Raw genomic sequence first — 24582 nt, forward strand, 5'->3', positions numbered from 1 at the left:
AATTTCGTGCCTGTTGTTTTGTTTTTGTTGTGTGTCATTATTTTTGCTGTTGCTGTTGCTGTTGTTGCTATTAAGTTTTTATTAGCTTCACTCTCACGCATACCCAATATATAAGTGAATGAAAAAAATAAAGAGCAGAGCTCAACTTTCGTGTGCTGCAATTAATGTGATCGTGTGATTAAATCGATGTATATTCCGAACTCAGAATTCAGAACTCAAATTTAATGGCATTCACATTGACGAATCAGTTTCGACAATGTTTCGAATGCGTCACAACAAATTGGCAACATATAGCGAAGAGAATAAATGGTGCACTTAGTGAGCAGACAACTTGTCGAATACTTAATACTCTGACAGAAAAGTGACTTTGATCTCACTTCATGACGAATTCTTATGATTCGTACACTGCTCACATATTTCTCTAGATATTCGAGCATGACACAAGTTGAAAGTGTATATAATTGCAAACATCGATAAGTTGCCCCTGAATTGTTTATTGGACAAAAAAATCCATAAAAGAGATTTATAGCCAATGCATTAGCTAAATTAAAAATACATTTTTGCCATACATCATAAAAGAGACTAAAAACTAGCAAAACGTAGATAGCGCCCCAATAAGGAAGTAGACTATTTTAATATAGTACATTGTTTTTGTAGCTAAAAGATGAAAAGCTAGATACACTTGATATACCAACTATCCATAGGCTGAAGATTGTTTTAACTTTGTGCCTGCAGGAAATCTTTGTAACAGGCAAATGGAGTCATTTCCGGCCCGATAAAGTATATACATATAATCTTGATTAGCTTTGTCTGACAATTTGGTATATTTTGTACTCTGTAGTAAATTTAAAAAGTAGTCGATATACCAAAAATAGTCCGCAGGAGAACCTCTTGATTAGCGTTGGCTCGAAATCCGGTATTTTTTTGTACTGTGCAGTATATTTAGAATGTAGTACTATAACGATATACCAAAAATAACCTGCAGGAAATGTAGTTGAGTTCTTGTTTAGCTTCAGCTGACAATCTGGTATATTTTGTCCAAAAATAGTCTTGATATATTTTAGTATTTTGTCGGTATATTTTAAGAAGTGCGGTATTATTCTTAAATTATTATATTTTAAGAATAATACCGCACTTCTTAAAATATACCGACAAAATACTAAAATATACCAAGACTATTTTTGGTATATCGGCAGATTGAGTTCTCGTTTAGCTTTAGCTGACAATTTGGTATATTTTGTACTCTACAGTATATTTACAATACTATATCGATATACTAAAAACAATCTTGGTTTTAATATTTTTCCGGTATATTTTAAGAATAATACCGCACTATTTTGTCTTAATTCAAAATTGGTAGCGAGTATCTCACAGTCGAGCACATTCGACTGTAGCTTCTCACTTGTTGGGTATGCTTTCATTAAATGTTTTCCAATTTAACCCATGGAATTTCATTTTGACCAACACTCATGGAACCCATAAAGATATTAAGCTAATGTTAGACTAGAATTATCAGCAAATTTAGTCATGGCCTGGCTCTATATAAAGTGCGAGCGTGTGTCTCGCTGTTGATTATTTATTTATTTCGGCGACTATCTCACCACATAAGAATGAATGTTGAGTGTAGAATAGGCACTTGGGTACTGAGCGCTGAATGTGAAACTCTCTGGAGATATCAGATTTCGTTGAATTAAATTCGTTGCTGCTGCAATTTCGCTGGCTTTTGTATGCGGAAATGTTGGAAACAACAGCAGAAACAAAAAAACAAAAAAAAACAACAATAGGTACAACAAGTAAAAGAGAAAACGTTGCCCTAGAACAAAAGCGTCAGTCAACCCAAATGAGAGGAAGCTGGCACGCGATTCGCTTGGGTGTTTGTGCCACTTTTCTGAATGTCATAGAGAATAATGCAACTACTGTCAGCTACAGATACAGCTACAGATACATTGTAGATATACGAGATGAAGCTTCTAGAGCTGGACGAGGAGACGATGAGGCATGGGAAGCTTTTGGGTGGCCTTTTGTTAAGCGGGGAAGGCACCCTGTAAACATGATTCAAAATAATCGTCTCTCTATCTGCTATTTGCGAAAGTGTTGTGCCGCCAAGCTACCAAATAAAAATAAACAATAGCACTTGACACAAACCGGTTTACGGATTCAACTGCGTTTCAGCTTATGCAATCAACGTTTATAAATAATAAAGAAAACAACAACAAAATGCAAATTTCATAAATACGCGCTTAATTGACTCGTTAACGGCGTCTAATCAAGTGCCAACTTTCTTTGGCACCCTTTTTCTATGCGGCATGTAAATCCCATTCAGAGTTCTTGCAACAAATATTACGTATACGCCTCGCACAACAAGCGTTTGCCTAATTCCGCTTAATTGCTACGTGCTCAATTCTTTTTTCTTCTTTTTTCGTTTTTACCCATCGTTTTGCATCTGTTTGTTACGCTCGAATGCATCGCTAGCATCGCAAGTGGTTTTCAGCATACAAATTAGCATAGTTCACAGTCGACGGCGGCTTAACGAATCCGCACCTGGAACTGTTTTTTTTTTTGTGGGGCAAGCAACAACCTTCGTGTTGCATTTGTTGCATTTAGTTGCACAACGGGGCAATCAGGGACAATTGTTAAAGTGCAATCATAATGCACAAATTTGAATCAGCAGCCCAGACCAGGCCACTGCCATTTGCCATTGGATGAGAGAACTCTGAAGGTTGACGTCGTTTTCAATTTGTTCTCTGCTGAATTTCAAATTGCCTTATGTAAGTAGACGGCAGAGCAGGGGTTGGAGCAAACGGAAGCGGAGCTTAAGGCATCGTTAATTTCAATGGGATTTACTTGGCATTTTAATACTATTTTCATTTTTTTGCGGTTTGCGCATCTATACACTACACGAATAATAACTGTGTCATTGTGTCTATAATGATTGTTACGACTGCGAATTTAGTTGCTAAATATTGTATATAAAAGCTGAAAAGCACATCTCAAGGTCTCAAAGTTAGCGCCTTATTTTCGTAGAATTCGTTGTTAACTTTCATAAAAATGGGTAAATAAAATTTCAAATAGAATTTCACACACACACGTGACACATGTATGTGAAAGCTTTCAAAGCTGCAATCTCAGCTTGTATTCTAAGCAATGCTAAGCTAAGAAAGTTCACTAACACAAGCAAAAATTTACCAACACAAACTGAAAGCGTAGCGAACTTTGCTATGGGTTTTTGACAAATTGAATATGAATAGAAGCAGCAAAGTACTTCTTATCACACACGTTGGGCTTATCTCTCAGTGTGACAGCATATGTACATTACACACTATAGATACTATATTTCAATTGTACGACATTTTTGTTGTTGTCCGTGTTTTAATGCGGCTTTTTCGTCATATTTCTTTTGTTTATCTCTTTGCAGGTAAATGGGGAATGCAGTCATTTCGAGTGCAGTTAAACAACAATTGAAAGCAAAATGCATTTAGCGAAATGCGATTCCTAAATGCATTTTAATGTATCGAAAAATTGTAAAAGCCAATTGCTTATTGGCCATTTTCAGTTGGCTGAGCCCACAAATGCTTGACGTGATGTGTGCATATGTCTGTATCTATCTATTGCTGTGCTGTGTGTTTACAAACACGACGATGGAGGCATCAGGTGTTGTGTTGCCTCCAAATTGATTGTAAGCCGTTTGGTCGCATCGATCAAGTGGAAAATATGTTTGCGCAAAATGTTGATTGCCTCAGATACATTTTACTTTTTGCTTTTTTTTTTTTGCTCTTTCTTGCTTCAGCTGAGCCCACGGTAATTAAAAGCAGTTCACTGACTCTCCCGTTTTTATACCCGTTACTCATAGGGTACAAGGGTACTTTAGCATTGCGCCAATCTTTATGATTCCTGCAAATTTGGTTGCAATCAGATAAAAATCTTAGAAGTTATTTATGAATTCATTTGATATGCTGTTAATATGGTGAATTTTATACTCTATGGTGTATGTCGAGTGTAGTAGCTAAATATAGCTTTTGGTATAGTATATTTATTTTGAAGTTATTTATGAATTCATTTTAGATGCTGATAATATGGTATATTCTATAACCTATAGTATATTTCGAGTTTAGTAGCTAAATATGGATTGTAGTATATTTTAGTATATTAATTTGCATGTGCATTATTTGTGAATTGTGCTGTCAATATGGTATATTTTGTACTCTACGGTATTTTTTGAATGTTGTACCAAAATATAGTTTTAGGTATATTTCATTATATTTATTTAGAAGTTATTTAGAAATTGATTTTATATGCTTATAACATTGAATATTTTTTACTTATGGTATTTGTTGAATGTAGTAGCATATTGCTACTTATTGTGGTATATTATAAATTAATTTTATATGTTGATAACATGATATATTTTATACTCTTTGGTATATTTTGAGTGTAGTAGTATACCGTTATACGAAATATAGCTCATATACGAAATATTGCTCACTATAATACCGCACTGTTTTGCTTTTATTGAAAATAGGTGACAGGTATCTCGGAGTTGAGCCTACTCGACTGTAGCTTACTTACTATACTTCTTTTTTTCTGTTTCTTCTGCTACTACACACATTTATTTATTTACAACACATGTAAAGTCTGCTTGGGAGCATGGTAGAGGCGCGAGTAATGAAATTGTCAATCGCCAGCGATGCGTGCCAACATCGACAGCGAAATTTCTGACACGACATCGAAACAACACATTATGCGAAGCAGCTTAACTGTTTTAGCAGCAACACGCACAGAAAGCAATACTTACACACTATCCTACATACATATGTACATATATATTCAAGTCTGTGCCGTTGGCTATTTGCAATCTTTTTTGGCACACTTTTTGTGCTCATCTTCTAGCCAGGAAATGGACACAGAAAGCAGACAGAAAAGCAGGAGAACTCTCAACAAGCTTAAAGTAAAATAACAAAACTCATTCGTTTGCTTATCTTTTGAAGATTTTCGAGCATTTGCACAACTGATAAGTCGTCATACCGCAAGAATTCATTACTCGCATTTCGTGTAATGGAATTTTGCGTTGTTATCAGCACGTGAAGCGTTGTCCAGAGTGGACATTATACAAAGCGAACTGCCTCCGTTATGCAATCTGATTGTTATTTTCGGGCTGCTTCTGACGGAGTCTTAACAATTGACTGATTTGTATACCCGGTGTTTATAAGGTAAAGGGTATAATAGGTCAGTGATGATCTGAGAAGTCTGCAGCACATCTTTTGTTTGCCTGAAATCGCTTGAATTTGAGTGATTATAAAAGCTTGCGTTATCTGTTCTTTCAAATTAAATAAAAGTGTGGAAATATTATATTTAGATTTGACACACAAAAAAATGCAAGTGCTAATTGAACAGTCTTGAATGCAACTGAATTTTATTATATAATTTTATTACGATTTTCTACCAACGACTTTTTATTGATATTAATAAAGTTAAGAACAAGTTTCGACTTTCAATGTTTACTCAGCGAGTATCTCGCAGTCGAGCACACTCAACTGCCGCTTTCTTACGCGTTTAACGACTTTGTGAATTCATTCTCATTTTGGTCAACAATATTGTGATTATATGGCCAGCATTTGCCATAGAACTTTTGTGGCTATTAAGCAAAACTGATCAAGAACTGTTGAGTATGGGAAGGGCACAAAAAAAACATATCAACTCATTTGCCATTCGCTTTTTAAAAGCCGCAAATCATGCAGATTAAGTTTTGTGGTAGCGGAAATCTATAAAACACTTAACATTTGCTTCAAATTGTGTGAATATTTAACAAAGTAATGGCGAATTCTTAAGAAATGAACTTGCAGTTTACTTGGAGCATTCTCTTAATCATATTCCACAAATTCAAAATCATCATTCAAGTTTTGTATACAATTCTAAACATCTATTTAGTCAGTTTAGCAATTTATTTGGCTGCTCTTGACCCGTTTTCCACAGTTCAGCAAACAGACAAAACCTAGATAATTGTAAACCATAAAGTTCATCTATAAACTGACGAAAAACCAAAAAAAAAAACTACCTAAAATAAAAACCATTAGTCTCGATGTTGTTTACTCGTACATACGTTCAACTTTTAATGGGGCGTACTTTTGGTTTTGGATTGCCCAACAAACATTTTCGGCGCTGCGTCATGCAACGTCACGTGTCGTTGAAACGTCTCTGATTTCCCATCTGATATGCAAATCACGTGTTCCCCATCCAAAGCTGATCTCAATGGAGATCTAAAGGCGTGTTGGGCAATCGCTATCGGCAAATAAAGTAAACACTTGCCTTCGATTTGCACCGCTTTGTTAAACGACACAGATACAAGTCACAGATACTAGAATGGCCTGAAAATGTACCTTAAGTCGCACTAACTATACAAGTGACACTCGGTTAGCCTCAAAATACAGACATGTGCTAAATGTGAGCTCATGATTTGACCGCAATTTGCCGGTAAGGCACAAGCAGAAGAAATAATAATAAGTAGGCAGGCAGACACCAAATATCTCGCAGATACATTACTTGCTTAGCGATACGTAGATAGTATTCTCAATGGCTTGTGATTGATTAGCACGGCTCTAACATATGCCTGGGCACGACCACTTCTTATATAACGCCAGCGGCTATTGTCCGATCAACTCGCCTCGTCTCGTCTCGTTTCGTCGCTGCTCTCTCTCTCGTCGCTATATACTTTGAGTTCATTTTTATATCCGCACCGCGTCGTCATATATTTCACGTTTCTGCCAAAAGTGAAAGAAAATAAACAAAAGTTAAATACACTGCAGCAAAGCTCTGAGCATTGGCAATACATTTTTTTTTTATTTCATTAATTTATTTGGCTTCTTGCTGAATTTATTTTTATACCCGCTAGCCATGGGGTAGAAAGGTTATTATAACTTTATGTTGACAGGAAACGTATACAACAAGCAGAAGGCGGTATTTTTGACTTCATAAATATATGCAAGCAAATATTTTCATAAGTTATTCGAGAAATAATTTGATATGGGGAAAAAAGGGTGCAGCTTTCGGATCTTAATTGCTTTGGTTGACAATCTGATGTATTTTGGTATGGTATACTATGGTATATTTCTAATGTTGTAGTATATCGGTTTAAAGTATTTTACCGGTAATTATTGTTTATTTCTAAAATTGTAATATATCGATATTTCAAATAAAGTATTCAATATAACAAATACTTTATTTCTTATATTTAAGTATTTTGTCGGTATATTTAAAAGGTATATTTTAATAATATTCCACTTCCGCTTTGGTTTGCTTTTATTGAAAATTGGGAGTCTATGGTATATTTCGAATGTTGTAGTATATCGATGTACCAAGTATAGTATTTCGTGTATTTAAGTATCTTTTTGGTATTATTATGGTTTATTTCTATTGTCGTAGTATATCGATATACCAAAAATAGTATTTCGCGTATTTAAGTATCTATCAGGTATAATAAAAGTGTATATTTCATCAAAATTTCCCTTTCGCTTTGTTTTGCTTTAATTGAAAATGGATACTCTGTGGTATACTTCAAAAGTTGTAGAAGATCTATATACAAAGTATATAGTAGTTGTAGTAGTAGTAGTATTTCTTATATTAAAGTATCTTTCCGGTATAGTTATATGGTATACTTCAATGAAATTCCGTGGATATCTTGTAGTCGAACACACTTGACTGTAGCTTTCTTAATTGTTTTTATTTAATTAATTTATTTTGGCTCTTACATATTCTTTTTGTAGCTTGATTCATTGAGTTCTATGTTTTTTTTTTGTGTTTTACTGGCACTTGTACCAATATTTTTTGCTGAGTGTAGACACATGCGCCGCTCACTCAATGCTAGAAAGAGAGATAGAGAATGAGAGAGCAAGAGAGTTTTTGAAAAAGCTCTAGTATCTAGACGAGTTTGCGTGTCTGTGTGCGAGTGAACATGTCTTGGCCCAGTAAATTCTTTTGCAGTTGGCGAAAATATTTGCATTTCATATTAGCCAACTCAGCTAGCTTTATACTATGTATGTAGATGCGTGTATCTGCCAGCACTTTTGCATACATTATTCACATAGATTCGTAGGCGCAGTAAACTGATTTAACTTGGGCTAATTGCATTTGACAGTCAGTCAACGATGGTTGGAAGCCAAACAAAATCACTTCCATTCCAATCGAATGCTTCTGTGTTGCCTTTTAACGCACAGAGAAAACTAAATCAACTAAATGTTATTCGAATAAATAGAAAACGCGTGCAAAGCTAATTGCAAAAAGCGAAATGCGGAGCAGGTTAAAAAAATAGCCAGCGAAGAAAAGTCCGCAACAAATGGTGAAAAGCCCAACAACAAAACTTAACTGCAAAGCATTCAATTAATAAAGTAAAAATGTAAAATAATTGTTGAATGTAATGTTAAAAACATCTTAAATAATCGCTGACCCATTTACAGCATTTCGCCTTTCGAATCTTGAAATCTTGAAAAAAAAACGGACATTAAGCGATAACTAATAAACCCGGACAGGTTTTCCATTATTTTTATGCCATTATTAACATTAACTGAAAGCTCATCGATTTCCGGTAACGAGACTTATTTAGATACTTTTCGAACAGTTTATGTAATTTAAAGTTTAGACTTCGTTTTCAACACAAATTACACAGCAAAGATACATCTGTTAGATTCTTTTTTGTGTTCGCCAAGCAATTAAATATAATTTGTTATTTGTTGCCCATTTCTCTGCATCTTTTATTGTTTTGTTGTTTTCGAGTTACAACTAATGTTAATAGATAAATCATGGCAGCAGCCAACGATTGTCTCGAGCATAGGCAAATATTAGTTATTTTCTTTGGGAATTTCTGTCGAACTTTCTACCAACGAGTTTCACTTTCCACAAGCTTAAGCTTAAAGCGATAACGTCGCAAACGCGAACGCGAACGCCGAAGAAAGCCCAAGCAGAAGTCGAAAGAGAGGGGAAAGAGTTGATATCGAAAAGAAATTATGCAAATGCGAGGCAAAGTTTGAAAACGTCGCATAAATAAATTCAATTCGATTTCGATTGCGCAATAAAATGCTTTAATTAACATATATGCATGTGTGTCTGCATAATTGCAGAATTATGCATGACTTTTCACTTTTATTTTATAAGCAGTGTATCTCATTAGTAAGTTGTTTAGTTCTGCGTATGAAATATAAAATGTCTTTAAAGTGTACTGCTCAAAATAATTAAAAATAATAAATACACGTTTATTAGTTTTATTTACCCTTAATTACTTTTAGTTTTCTGACTTTCAGTAGATTATACAAAAAGTTTTATTATCAGGTTTCCTTACATCAAATTACTCTCAGTTTTCTGACTTATGGTAGATTATACAAATAGTTAACCTAAGCTTTTGTATAATATTTCAAATATAAAGTTTGTTTGTCAGTTAAATCTAAATATCATAAGCAACGCTTGGTCAAACTATATATAAATGTTTACATAAACGATCTCATTTAAATGGAAATAATCTTTAAAGACATATCCAAGCTAAATCTGAATCCACTTCTCATTTAAGTTCACAACGGAAAAATTATGAGCTAAATCAAACGCCTTTTTTAGCAAATCATTTTCACTTTTATCTTTAAGCAAAGCATCTGATTAGTAAGTGGTTTAGTTCTGACATATAAAATATGTGATTAAAATCGTAGCGAATATCAAGCAACTGATTTAAATGGAAATAATCTTTAAACTCAATCTCAATCCACTTGTGATTTGTGTTGTGTCTTTTTCCCATTAGTTTGTAGCGGAAAAGTTATAAGCTAAAAGCTTATTGTAAACCCAACGCCATTTTTAGCAAATCATTATTAATGACAATTACTAACACGATGTATGAGCTGTTCTCTGCTCTTTTTTCCATTTTTTTTTAGCACGTTCTATGCCGCTAACTCGATCTGAGATAAGTGTAAGTCATATGACTAGTTGAATGGGGCAGACAACAGTGAGTAGTGGGGCAGAGACAAAGGCAGAGGCAGGGGGAGTGGCAAGTTGAAACCGGTTGCAGCCCACAACAACACTTTGCTGTCATCATCGTCGTCGTTTTGCTAACTATCTGTCTGTCTGTCTGTTTGCTATATAGTAAGCAGGTCTCTCCATATATCATATATGGAGACTGTTTTGTATTTTGGTTTTACCGCTAACCGCGGCCAACAACTTGCAAATGTACTTTTGTGGTAATAGGTTAGGTCTTTAGAGTGAGAGAGAGAGAGAGACGAAAAGAAAGGGGAAGTAGCTTGTTGCATGGCACTTGTCAGTGCTTTCTGCCGCTAGGCGAGGCGGGAAAAGGGCGTGGCAGTCGGAGACGTAAACCGGCAGCAGCTACATCCACAGCTACAGCAACAGCTACAACTCTGACACCGATCTACTGGTGGCACATTTTCTATACCCATTTCTCTCATTCATTCTCTTTGCACTCACTTGTCTCGCACTTTTCTGCCGCCGCCGGCAAATTTTTACATAGTTTTTCACAAGTGTCTTTATTTTTTCGTTTGCTTGTCGCTTGTTGTCTGCTGCCTGTTTATGTTTAATATTCCCTTTTTTTTCGCTGTGTGTCTCTCGTATATAATTTCTAGTTTAGCTGACGTTGCCATTTCGCATACCCTGTAAAACGACAGTGACAATGGGGTTGTTCCACTTGCCATTGCACCGCTTCGATTTTTCCCTTTCAATTGGTATCTCGTAGTCGTAGAAATCGAGCTTTTCTTTGCCGTTTGTTTGCAGTTGTCTGTAGCTCGCTTATAAACTGGGCCAACACTCACTTATACATTTATATATGTAAGTGTGTGTGTGTGTAGTTCCTCGTCTTTGGCATCACTTGAACAATATGTTGGCTGCTGCACTTTACTTTACTTTTGTTTTGTTTTGTTTGCCATCTGCCCATCCCTGGCAGTTGTTGTTTATTTCTGCTTCGATTTATATTTATGTGTTGCACTTTTGAAAGTTGAATTAATCTGCTGTTGCTGCTGCTGCAACAAACGAGATACAAGATACTTTTGTTGTAGGCTTTTATTGTTATTATTATTACTATTATTATTACTATGGTGTTGCCGAGATGTTGTCATCGACGACTCCTCCATACGCCCCCAGACAGTCTTGGAGCGCAGCGTCTGGCTTAGAGCCAAAAGCTTAGCCCACGTTCTTCGCTCCTCTGCGATGTCTACGCACATGTTGCATGCGTGGAATTAGCCAAAAGAAAAATCTCTATATACTACACAGTATAGCATATATAGCGAATGAAAGAGCGCACACAAGTTTAAAATAAAATGACAGACTCTAGGCATATTTGTCTATACTATAAACAAATATGTATATGATGTGCACATATGTACATATATGCTTTGCTATATATACAGCTGTCTATGCCCTGACTCTCGATGACGCAAAACTGTGACTGAGACATTATTACACAAACATAAAGCACACATTGCGAGAAGGACGCCAAATGGACGGAAGTGGACACACCGCCATTGCCAGCCAAACTGTGGCCAACAACGATAACCACACAAAGTCCAATCATTCATAATCATATCTCTACTGGTAGTAGAATTGCGAGTCTACTTTGCATAGCAGTTTGGCCACAGCGCAGAGCAAACTAATTGGCAGAGAAATTGATAATAAATCGCTTGCGGGTTAATTAATAACACACCATGGCAACCGAAACTGAAACTGAAACAGAAACAGAATCGAAATCACATTTCGCCCACATTTCGACAAAAAAAAAAAAAAAGTAAAACGCTGACTGCATTCGCTTTTGGATTATATTGCCACACGTGGGCATATTTCACTTATTTTATATTATATATAGCACGTATATAACTGCAGTCTTCATTTGCCCATTGCCCAATTAAGGGCAAACATAACAATAAGCACTGAGAAATAAAATACGAAAATCAAAAATCAATGCGTACAGTTAACTCTTTGCCGGTTTGCTGTTGTGCTACCAAAATGGACAGAAAATGCGTCAACAAGTTGCTGGGAAACTACCCACAACAATGTGGCTCTAAACGTGTGAGTGTGTGTGTGTTAGTGGTCAGTGTGCCCATAAAAGGTTTTTATGTGCATGGGCCACTGCCTCGTACACTTGCTCGATGTGACCATAGTTGCTGTTTAGTTTTATGTGACATACACTGGGCGAAATGTTGCGTAATCATTCAACTCAGAAGGCCACAATTGAGTGTGCTGGACTCTGAGTGCAGCTGCTTCTTATTTTTGAAGAATCTATCTTAATTGCTTTGGCTAACAATTTAGTATTTTTTTACTCTATGGTATATTTAAAATGTAAAAATATATCAATATACGAAATACTTATTTTTAATATTCTTAGTTTCATAGAAGTTATACAAGAAGCAGCTGTCTTAACTGGTTACCAATTTCATATTTTTTATAATCCATGGTATATTTAAAATATATATACATATATAATATATATATACGGTATACTGTATATTTAAGCTTTATCCAGTATATTTATATAAAATACTATATACGAAATACAGTATATCGCATATTTAAAGACATATAAAAACAGCGTCTTATTTTTATACCTAGAAGTTATACAAAAAACAGCGGTCTTAATTGTTTTGGTAGGGAATATAGTATTTTTTGCACTCTATGGTATATTTCAAATATCAAATTTTCCGTATATCAATATACAAAATATATATATTATATATTTAAGTATTTTTCAGTATATATAAATAAATGAGTACTTGTTACTCTATAAATTGATGTCTTAAATAAATATTAAATATCGTCTGCAAAATTTCACGCAGTATTCTAAATTATTCATTCACTATTTTTATCACTTCAAAGCAAATCTTTGTTGCTTTCTTTCAAATGAATCTAATTCTAAATAGAATAAGTATATTATAATTTCTTAGCTTTTTATGTGCTTAAGCAGACACACACTCGGAAACTCGAATATTACAACTATTTAACTTTTACAATAATTTTCTATTCAAATCAATAAGAATTATTGTATCTAAAATTCTTTTATGTTCTTAAAGGGTATTTTAGGAACTACCCAACTTAACTATGCCGTTGACTGTTAAATTAGATATGCTTATCGCATAGCATATCGTACATGCGCTGGTTAATTATTCATAACGGCGCTTAACGTATCATTTCCTACAGCAACTTCCACTAAGGTGACTTCTCGAGTTGCTCCACGAATTATCTAAGCAATGTATATAAGCCGCTATATGCATATATTATTGTTTTGTGTAATTTTTCTATCTTAGAATGTTATCTGCTATCTGTGGTTAAATATTTACACAAATTTTGAGATTAACATCAGCAAGTTTTGCTGAATGCTGCGTTGCGTATACGCAATGTATTGCAGCATGTGCGAGAGTTCTATTATCTGCTCAGCTCTCTTTTTCGGTCTCTCTCTCTGTTGCTCTCTGATTCTGTTTTGTCTACATGTGTGTCTGTGTGTTTTGTGTGGGGTCACATTTGAGGCGTGGGCGTGCTGTTGAAAAACTGTTACAAGGTTGTGTCAGCAATTGACAACTTATCATTTGGTGACTGCCCCCTCGCTTCCACTTCCTCCACCACTGCCACCATGGTTGCCTGCACCTGCTCAACAGCTTGCCACATTCCAGTTGGCTGGCTAGCCGTTAGCTTGTTTGATGTTGTGGCAAAGCATTTACAATTTATCTCAAGTATCTTTGACCGGAGGCAGCAGCAACAAAAGTCGAACTGCGTTCTTAACCCAAATGCGCCGTTGACAGGCATGTGGCAACAGATTTAGCGCTCTGCTAAGTATTTTTTGTTCATCAACATCCACACTTTTGCCTTCTCCTCCCATTCTTAATCTCATTCTGTTTGCTATGCCATTTTCTTTTCTTGTTTTTTTTTTTTTTTGCGAGTACACCACATGTAAAAAACTAAACTGAACATGAACTCAACCAGGGCAGCGACAAAAACGCTGCTTGCCAAATGATTTCTTTTATTTATAAATGCGCCATTTGCTTGTCTACTATGTTATGTTGTTGTGCTTGTTGGCTGATACAATGATAATTGGACTGCGATTACGTGGTCGGGCTTGAATGAAGAATGAACAGCAGCAACAGCAACGGCCTACACTTTGAGCCACTTTATCAACACTGACCTTGAGCATGACACCCACCCAAAATCCAGAAACTGGTTATTAAATACGACATTCCAATCTTTGTCTCGTTTGCTTGCAGATTCTACAAAACTTGGGCAAAGTCGATCGCACCGCAGATGAAATCTTTGACGATCATTTGAATAACTTCAATCGCCAACAAACAAATGCCAACAAATTACAAAAGGAGTTCAACAACTACATAAGATGCATACGCGGTAAGTTTTGCTTAAATTCTATTCATTAAATGATTTAATTTAGTTTTATTTTAATGTTTTATTCTTTTTGACAGCCGCACAAACCGCCTCGAAATCACTGATGGACGCCGTTTGCGAAGTTTACGAGCCACAATGGACCGGATACGATGCACTTCAAGCACAAACTGCCGCCTCAGAGAGCTTGTGGCTCGATTTTGCACACAAACTGGGCGATCAGGTGCTGATACCGCTTAATACATACACCGGCCAGTTCCCTGAGATGAAGAAGAAGGTGGAAAAGCGCAATCGCAAGCTCATCGACTACGATGGTCAGCGTCACTCGTTCCAAAATCTGCAAGCCAATGCCAACAAGCGCAAGGATGATGTTAAGGTGAATACACTAATAAAATAAAGTTATAAAATTAAGTGTTTGGCCTTAGTACTAAGAATCTATGAATCTGCAATTTGTGTTAAATAGTGCATCGAGCACATCGATATTGAAGCACGAAAAAGCATTCAGAAGCTTTGATAAAATACCAAGACAAAATAAGAAAGATAGCTACAGTCGACTGTGCTCGACGAAAATACTAAAAATACTAAAAATATACCAAGTGGTATGTTTGGTATATCGATATAGTACACCTTTCAATAGTACACTTTTCAATATACCATAGACGGCACAATGTACCAGATTGTCGGCCAAAGCAACTAAGAGCCCTAGTAAGTAGGCGTTTTTGCCCATACAAACGTATTTCTTTAATAACTTCCACAATTTTTATTTGATCGCAACCAAAAAATTCGGAACTCTAGCTTTAAAATTACGCTAGTTATTCGATTTTTTTTTATTTGCGGGGGCGGAAGTGGGCGTGGCAAAAATTTGAAACAAACTTGATCTACGTGCAAACATAACAAATGCTGTCGAAAAAAAATTATAGCTCTATCTCTTATAGTCTCTGAGATCCAGTGTTTCATACGGACAGACACACAGACGGACATGGCTACATAGTCTCGGCTGTTGACGCTGATAAAGAAAATATATACTTTATAGGGTCGGAGATGCCTCGTTCTAAATGTTACATACATTTCCTGCCGGCACAAAGTTATAATACCCTTCTATCCTATGGGTAGCGGGTATAAATATATTTGGTATATTGACATACTCGTAGTACTACATTCAAAATATACCATAGAGTAATAAATATACCAGGTTATCAGCCAAAGCATATAAAACCCTATGCAGCAGAAGATGATTAAAAAAATCTTAATAAATATTATACTACATTGTTTTTCATTCAAGTTAATCAATTATACTTATACTTATTTATTGAACACTACTAATGAAATACTTCTCACCTCGAAATACTTCTTCTCGCTCCAAAGAGCGATTGATTCGATAATTTTGTAATTTATATTTTAGTATTTTAGGTTTTATTTTGGAGACTATGCATTTTTCAGATTAATGTTCTTTAATAGTTTGATGTTCGAGAATCTTACTTTAAGAACACAACTTTTAATATGAACATTTTCGATTCTTATTTCAGAGTAGCCTTAATCCGTATTAATTGCATAATCATTTAATGAATTTCGTTTCTCTCGTTTCTCAGCTTACCAAAGGTCGCGAACAGCTGGAAGAGGCGCGTCGCACCTATGAAATTTTGAATACGGAACTGCACGATGAGCTGCCCGCCCTCTACGATTCGAGAATATTGTTTTTGGTGACCAATTTGCAGACATTGTTCGCCACCGAACAAGTGTTCCACAATGAGACGGCTAAGGTTGTTATAATATGCATAAAGAATAGCTACGATTAGAGCAATAATAAGCTTAAACTTTACTTTCAATTGCAGATCTATTCGGAACTTGAGGCAATTGTTGACAAGTTGGCTACAGAATCGCAACGCGGCTCAAATACGCTGCGCAAACAAACAAGTAATTGAGTCGAAACATGTTTACACGCTTACACAAATATTAATCCAATTATTTACTGTAGTAAATCCCATCAAGACTTCGAGCCCAGTGCAATCGCCAGTGAACAAACTGAACAACGCCAATGCCAACAACAGCAACTATCAAAATCAAATTACCACAAACGGTGGCTCCAGTCTGGCAAACAGTCGTAAGTAGACATCCCATCAGCAGCAGGTGCTTTGTGTGCTTTTAATCTATTTACTCAGTTAATTATCTATATTACTTATGCAATTATCTTTTTGATTTCGTTTATTCCTTTGCTTTTTTATTATCTTTTTTTCTTTGTTGTTTGTTCGATATAAAACAAAATATAACTTATAAATTGCTCAAAACTGTACAAAAAAAAAAAAATCGCATTACATATCGCCAAAGTGTAAAATAAATAATTTATTAGACATGTCGGAGTCTGTTCTACCGAAGTCTGTTTATTCATTATCGCGAGCCGAGTTTCGATGCTTTCACAGGCGAATTCTAGAGCACACTGCCCTCTCGATCGTCTTACTGTCTATGCCTGAGCCATCGAACAACACTCGGCGACAGCGTCTCGCTGTCGCCCCGCAATAACTGTACTTGGCAAAGCGACAAAATGCGGACAACCAACAAATTTATAATTGAAATAAATAGTATAAACTTCAATTAGATCCTAGTTTAATGAATTTACTGAATGTGAAGTCAAAGCTAAACTTTCTGTAATTCCAGTCAACAAACGTAAACAATCGACAAGAACTTGTTCTTAATTTCAATGAAGGTATTAATGCTATATTAGTAGATTCATAAAGGGTATATCGCAGTCGTCTTACCCTTTAAGTTCAATCATGATTCTAATTTGAGTTAGAGCGAGACAAAATGCATTTGTTCTTCACCCGCATATTGATATATATATAAGTATTTAAACCACAATATATTGTGTTATGTATAGTAGATTTTTATATTGCTCAGTAGTTGAAAGCGGATCATCAAGAGTAGATGGGTTCCTTTTGTGAATAACAAGATTCTTATATATAGTAATTGCAACTGAAGTGCTACTTATATGTATACTTTAATTATCGACCATCGAAGGTGTGCGCAATAAGCGTCTTTATACAGTAATCATGTCATGTCGCTTATCAGAAGATCAAAAGGAAAGTAGACGAATAAACAAGGAGATTGAGAAAATTATCAAAGCAGACAGAAAGAAAATGAACTATGTTATTAAACTCTTATTGCTGGGCAAGTATAACATTTATATCTCATGTAAAACGATGCTTCATAACATACATGTATACATACATATATATTTTTGTTTAGTTCCTAAAAATATTTATTCGGACAAGTAGTGAAAATAATTTATATTATTTTCTTAATAACCCATATTATCTTTATATAAATAATGACTAATACAATGTTTAATCAGTGATTTCAATTGTCGGCATAAAATTCAAATAATTAATAATAATTATACCGTTTCAAAATATCTTTATAATATTTGTGGTATATGTATTTAAATATCCAAACTAAATATACCACATATATTCATTAGTCACATGCATACGTTTAATACGCTGGTTGAGGTATTAGTTTTAATTTTATGTTCTCAGGTACGGCTGGATCGGGCAAAACAACGTTTCTCAAACAAATGCGCATTATACATGGCGATAGGTTTTCGGACGAAAAAATGCTTATCTACACTAAGATGGTGTACCAAAACATATTCATGGCTATGCAGTCAATGATCAAGGCTATGGAAGAACTTGAAATATCCTATAGTGATGTTGAAAATATTGTAAGACGTGATATTTTTTCCAATTTCGAAATAAAGTTGTAATTTAATTGCAGGATCGCGCTGAGCTCATTTCGTTAATTGATTGTGGCACAATCGAAACTTTGAAAGATCCCTTTTTGAGTGTCATTAAATGTCTTTGGAAGGATGTTGGCATACAAAAGTGTTACAGTCGTCGAAAAGAATATTATTTAATAGATTCTGCAGAATAGTTCGTAAAACATTGAATTAAGTCAAGAGTTTAAACAATTCATTGCTTTCTCTTTTATCTACACAGCTTTCTCTGTGAAATCGAACGAATTGAAAAGCCAGATTATATACCGAGTGAACAGGATATTTTGCGAGTACGTTCAGCGACAACTGGAATCAATCAATACAATATTGAAATGGATCGATTTGTACTCCGGTATATTACCATATCTATTATATTAAATACGATCTATTACTAACAAATAAATTGCAGTTTGGTTGACGTAAGTGGACAGAGTTCGGAACGAAGGAAATGGATCCATTGCTTTGAGAATGTAAACATTATAATATTTTTGGTGGCAATTTCCGAGTACGATCAAAATTTGTTTCAATCTGAAAATGTTGTAAGTTTAAACATACTGACATTTATTCAATGTATCTGTTGTTTAATGCTTCTTATATTGTAGAATAAAATGGAGGAATCGAAAGCTTTATTTAAAAACATAGTTAATTCTCGCTGGTTCGAAAAATCAGAGTTTGTTCTGTTTCTTAACAAGATAGATCAATTTGAAGAGAAAATCAAGAAATATCATATGGTGGACTATTATCCTCTTTATGGGGATGGTAAGGACAATAATTTCATAGTCTTGACAGTTAATAACTAATTTGTATACCTGCTACCCATAGGGTATAAGGGTATTATAACTTTTTGCCGGCAGGAAATGAATATAACAGGTAGTAGAAGGCATCTCCGACCCAATAAAGTATATATATTCCTGATCGGCATCAACAGCCGAGACGATCTAGCCATGTCCGTCTGTGTGTCTGTCCGTCTGAAACACTGGATCTTAGAGAATATAAGAAATAGAGCTATAATTTTTTTGACAGCATTTGTTATGTTTGCACGCAGATCAAGTTTGTTTCAAATTTTTGCCACGCCCTCTTCCGCCCCAGCAAATCAAAAAAATAACAACCGCAATTTTAAAGCTAGAGTTGCGTATTTTGGTGTATACAATAATAACTATAGTAGTTATGATTTAGTTGCGAACAGATACAAATTGTGGAAGTAATTAAAGAAATAATTTTGTATGGGCAAAAACGCCTACTAACTAGGGTCTTAATTGCTTTGGCTGACTATCTGGTATATTGTGCCGTCTATGGTATATTTTGAATGCGATACTATATCGATATACCAAATATACCATTATGTATATTTTTAGTATTTTCGCAATATATTCGGTATATATTGAGAATAATACCGCAAAATATATTGCTTTTATTCAAAATGGGTAGCGGGTATATCACAGTCGAGTACACTCGACTGTAGCTTTCTTACTTGTTTTATTTTGTTATAAATTTGCAAATAGGACCGAAGGGCGATTCAAAGGCAGCCCGTGACTTCATTCGGAACATGTTTCTTAGTTTGAACAACGACAACGAGAGGAACATCTATTGTCATTACACATGCACTGGGGGCAAGTATATAGTGTTATTTAATTTAATATAACACTTTGACTTACTTTGCAAATCATTTTTTTTCAATATAACAGATACTTCTAACATAAAACTCGTCTTCGCCGCATTAAAAGATAAAATTATGATCAATTTATTGGAATCCCTTAAACTATGTTAAAATAAATCATAGCAAATAATTTGTTTATGTATCCATTTCATGAGTAATCTATGTACTTTCAAAATGCATCCAAATAAATAATATAAAATCAAATAGATTCTGGTTAGACAGCGTTTTCAACGTCCTTAATCATTTTATTTATTAATTTCTTAGGTCTGATCATACTTTTAGATTTTAAAATTTATACTCGATGAATTTACTAGGCTAAACTTTTGAAGACCTCGCCCACAAGAACAAGTGCAAAAAATCATTTGGAGTATTGAAATATGCAACTTGTTAGCAACAATTTTTTATCACGCTCTACGATTCGAGAATATTGTTTTTGGTGACCAATTTGCAGACATTGTTCGCCACCGAACAAGTGTTCCACAATGAGACGATTAAGGTTGTTATAATATGATTAGAGCAATAATAAGCTTAAACTTTACTTTCAATTGCTGATCTATTCGGAACTTGAGGCCATTGTTGACAAGTTGGCCACAGAATCGCAACACGGCTCAAATACGCTGCGCAAACAAACAAGTAATTGAGTTGAAACATCTTTTCACAAATATTAATCCAATTATTTACTTTAGTAAATCCCATCAAGACATCGAGCCCAACACCAACAAAATATAACTTATAAATTGCTCAAAACTGTACAAAAAAAAAAAATCGCATTACATATCGCCAAAGTGTAAAATAAATTCTCAACTATTATATCTTGATTTATGTAAATGATATCACAAAGAACTTAATATTATACACAATATCTAAGTTATATACATATCTATATATCTATCTATCTATCTATTATTACATGCACTATTATAATATCCGTAATATTATGATTTTATGCAAAATTTCGATGGCAAATGCTGATCTTTTTTAGTTTTTGGCAATTTATAAAGATTTTTTAGTTGTCGCCAACTAATTCTGATAACTTTTGTAGCAAACATTCCCTTTGTTAACGGGCTCTCCTAACATTCCATGTAAAAACTTGCCTTTTGTATTTTGAATCAATTATAATGCGGTCATCGAGTTAATTTATTGTTTATGAGGTTGTTGTTGAATAAATTAAATACACAACTGTAGAATGGCTTAGAACTCTTTAATGACTCTTTGATATCATTCAGTTAGACTGCCGCGTGTTTAAAGCAAAATGTGGCCAAGACCCATTAACAAATGGAATGTTGCATGATATCGCTTTTTACCCTTGTTTTCAAATCCAGAAAACTTCTGGCAACATTTTCAAAGAAAATGTTCTAAATTTGAAAGTGTCCCTAAAAACCCGTAACATGCATGTCTTCAGTTATATTTTTTACTTTTTCTCTTTTTTTATGAATTAAATTGTAATGTTTTTGTTGGAATGATGATAATAACCCAAAACAAAAAAAAATTCGCGAATGAAATAACCAACAAACAAAAAAATATACACATTTAAACCAAAACATACAACAAACCAACATCAACGTATAAATGAAAATATAAACAAACAAAAACAAACAAAAAATATGATGCAAATTCGTATGAAAAACAATTAGCAACATCCACAAGCTCTTCAATGGTTGAGCCACGATTTGATTCAGTTTCTTCAACACCAGAACCGACGCCAGAGTCGTCGCAGCTCCCAGAGCTACCACACAGTCCCGCACCGCAGCTGGAGAAGCCGAGCGCCGAGGAGGTGGCCAGAGCAGCAATCGAAGCGGCTGTTGCCAATGGCATCACCAGCATCACCACAACGACCACCACCAACAAAGTTGTGGAGACCACTGAGCCAAGCAGTCCGAATGCCAATTCAGTGGCTGCAACAGCAACGGCAACAGCAGCCACAACAGTGAAGACAGAGGAGACGATTCGTGAAGTGATTGCAGATGCCAAGGAAACAACAACGACGACGACGACGACAACAACAGCCACAAAAACAGTGAATGGCAACAATAATGAAGAAGAAGCTACAGCAGCAGCGATCAACAACAGCAGCAACAGCAACAGCTCGAATTCAGCGCCAGCGAGCAGCACAGCAAAAGAGCCGGGAAAGCAGCCAAAAGAACTGCCGGATGGTCAGTTGGGTGCCAATGGCAATTCGAGTTCGCTTGAGGAGCATAAGCAAAAGAAACTAGGTAAAGAAACAACAACAACAAACACAATTACAACGCACTCAGTTACAGATACAGAAACAGTTGTTAGCAGTAGCCACCAAAAACAATTAGTTAATAGCCAAACTGTTAATAAGCATAATAAAAATCCCTTCGACGATGACGACGAACGCATCTACGAAGTACCCAAGGGTGAGTAAGCGTCTTCCTTCCTCTACAACGATCTTCGGAAGTAAAATTCCAAAACTGGGTCTGTCTGCATTTTCTCTCTGTCTGTCGTTTGTTGTCTCTGTTTTGGGCACCTTCAACTAAATAAATGTAGTGCAAAAACAAAAACAAAAATACAAATAAACATAAATCACACCAAACACCAATTTCACTGGGTGCCTGATTGAGGCCGATGATCGGCTGACAGCAACGGCTTGTCTATTCTGTATATTTCATATTTAAGCTTCAGTTTCTGTAATGATGTCTGTATCTGTATCCATACATATCTCTTTTAACCACACAAACTACGTATCGAAACAAAAGTATCTAAGCATGTGCGAGTCCGAAGGGGAAAACTGTGATATAGTATTGTTGTATTGTACTTATAAAGTATTTGTGGTTGATTCTTGGGCAGTTTTTTTTGGCCCAATAAGTATTTAAGTGGTGCCCTGTTTCATTACAAACATAAAAAATACCGAAAAATAAGAAGTGCTTTAATGTAAGCAATTGTTTACTTTAAAAATCACTTTTTTGTAGTGCTTACATCGCATATTTTTATATTACATTCACCATTCATCATTCTATGCCTGTACATACATTCTATCTACTTCTATTGTTTGTAGCAAATTGTCATTCACGTTGTAATATTTATTGATAAACAACAAAATGGTTGCAGGTGGCTAAGGCTAAGACACGTATTTAGGTTACTACATACAAGTACATAGCTTTAAGTTGTCTTCAGTCATCTCATCATACGATCACCGATCAAAAAATACAACAACCACAATAACCAAAAAAAAAAAAAACACCGCTTGCACGTTCGTTGCTTAAGTCTTTTGTATTGCCAGTTACACCAATTTACCGTCGTAATACTAGCCAAGCAAAATACCAAAACAAAAAAAAAAAACTGACTAACCCATGCGCAGGGCTGCGAACTTACCACCGAAATTAACAGCAAGTTGTGTTCTTGCTTTTGCGTTTTGTTCACTAAAAATTGAGTTGTGCATTGAATATACTTATTATTATTATGATAATTATCTATAATATAATATGTTTATGTGCGGATGTGCGGTACACCTGTAAATCAAATAATAATTCATAATATTGTTCTGCACTCAACATATTAACCGTAATGCAATTTCACAATTCACAGATGCCAACACAGCTGATTTGCCACCTGGTGTGCTATATCGCGTGAAGGCGACCTACGGCTACGTTAAGGAAGATGTCGATGAACTGAGCTTTGAAATTGGCGATACCATACGTGTCATTGAGTACGACGATCCCGAGGATCAGGTAATGCTATCCAAGCTATCCACCATGCTTGCCAATCCATGTACCGTGTTTCATCTCTTCCCCCAACCATTGAGAATTAACGCATGCGCTAGTTGCCCCTCCAAATGCGCGGATGCAGAGTCTTACTATCCTTATTGAATGCAGTTTTTCATTACCAATTTGCAGGAGGAAGGCTGGCTGATGGGACAAAAGGAAGGCACAACCGAGAAGGGTCTGTTCCCGGCCAACTTTACACGTCCCATTTGAAAAGCGGATGCCGCAACAATGACGGAACGAATGCAACTAAAACACAACTAAATAACAACAACAAACACTTCAGCCCAAATTTTGTTATATTATTCTATATATACGTATACAAGAATACTTTTTACAATCATTTTACAAAACAAAAAGAAACACAAGAAACAAAAGCAAAAGAAAACGAACTTCAACTTTCGGCCAAATTTTTTATATACAGCACTGCGCCAATTATTTGATTTGTCATTAAGCACCTAGATTTTTCGTCAAATTTATTGTTTAAATTCAAATCTGATTTATATATTTTACTTTGTATGCAATAAAAACAGTCGTGTATTTGTTAAAGCAGTGCTTCCAATTATTATTATTATCATTATTATGAATATTATTGTTGACAAATGATTGCACACAAAATACTTTGAAATGTTTCATATATATATTATTTTGTTAGTATGTAAGCTTAATCAAAACACAAACAAAAACAAAATGAAAAGAAAAGAAAAACAAAAGCAAAGCTAAATTAAAAGAAAAGGAAAAAACAAAATTTAATAAGAATGAAAAAGAAAAAAAATCTAAAAACACCATAAAAACATATACACATACGCATATAATAACATACATATATTTTATTTGTTAAATCTATTATTGTGCTCATAATTAATACGAACAAAATGTATCTAATTTGTAATTTGTTAAAAGCAAAAGGCAAAGACGAACAATTTAACGCATATCACTCGATAAGGATCGTGTTTTAAACACGATCATCTGTTAGAGGGAGAAAACAAAAACACAGACCTTTTGTATATGTATTTTGCAAATGATGTAGTACGAGTTTTTTATAGTCAATTGAATGTTCTGGAGTGAAAAGAAAAGAAAAG

The 24582-nt window shown here is 35.0% G+C and overlaps 2 protein-coding genes across 6 annotated transcripts in view; both read left to right on the plus strand.

The window, feature by feature from the left end:
* The window catches only part of LOC132789039 (myc box-dependent-interacting protein 1-like), a 28605-nt gene extending 4023 nt beyond the window's left edge, over positions 1-24582 (plus strand). The window contains exons 2-10 of one of the 5 annotated variants that reach the window (XM_060796777.1): positions 14223-14358; positions 14433-14728; positions 15942-16112; positions 16185-16266; positions 16328-16453; positions 21470-21988; positions 22037-22156; positions 23325-23467; positions 23633-24582. In XM_060796777.1, the coding sequence (XP_060652760.1) occupies positions 14223-14358; positions 14433-14728; positions 15942-16112; positions 16185-16266; positions 16328-16453; positions 21470-21988; positions 22037-22156; positions 23325-23467; positions 23633-23713 (1674 nt within the window). In that variant the 3' untranslated portion in view covers positions 23714-24582. Of the gene's footprint in view, positions 1-14222; positions 14359-14432; positions 14729-15941; positions 16113-16184; positions 16267-16327; positions 16454-20561; positions 20582-21409; positions 21989-22036; positions 22157-23324; positions 23468-23632 lie in introns of those variants that run through there. The other 4 variants (XM_060796776.1, XM_060796779.1, XM_060796780.1 and 1 more) reach the window with 4 other exon arrangements.
* Positions 17261-19957, plus strand: LOC132789041 (G protein alpha q subunit-like). The gene is made up of 8 exons (XM_060796782.1): positions 17261-17514; positions 17883-18067; positions 18121-18275; positions 18342-18470; positions 18528-18657; positions 18721-18877; positions 19621-19728; positions 19804-19957. Exons 1-8 carry the CDS (start codon positions 17397-17399, stop codon positions 19884-19886), a joined length of 1065 nt encoding a protein of 354 aa, XP_060652765.1. The 5' UTR covers positions 17261-17396; the 3' UTR covers positions 19887-19957.

Source organism: Drosophila nasuta, chromosome 3 (assembly GCF_023558535.2).
Source record: "Drosophila nasuta strain 15112-1781.00 chromosome 3, ASM2355853v1, whole genome shotgun sequence".
NCBI classification, from domain to species: Eukaryota; Metazoa; Arthropoda; class Insecta; order Diptera; family Drosophilidae; genus Drosophila; species Drosophila nasuta.

What these genes read in the sequence shown, in the direction of transcription:
- LOC132789041 (XM_060796782.1), top strand. Translation starts at nt 17,397, where the DNA reads ATGTCATGTCGCTTATCAGAAGATCAAAAGGAAAGTAGACGAATAAAC. An exon ending in TTAATAGATTCTGCAGAATA is followed by an intron (nt 18,276 to 18,341) that starts GTTCGTAAAACA and finishes TTATCTACACAG; the next exon opens with CTTTCTCTGTGAAATCGAAC. An exon ending in TTATCCTCTTTATGGGGATG is followed by an intron (nt 18,878 to 19,620) that starts GTAAGGACAATA and finishes ATTTGCAAATAG; the next exon opens with GACCGAAGGGCGATTCAAAG.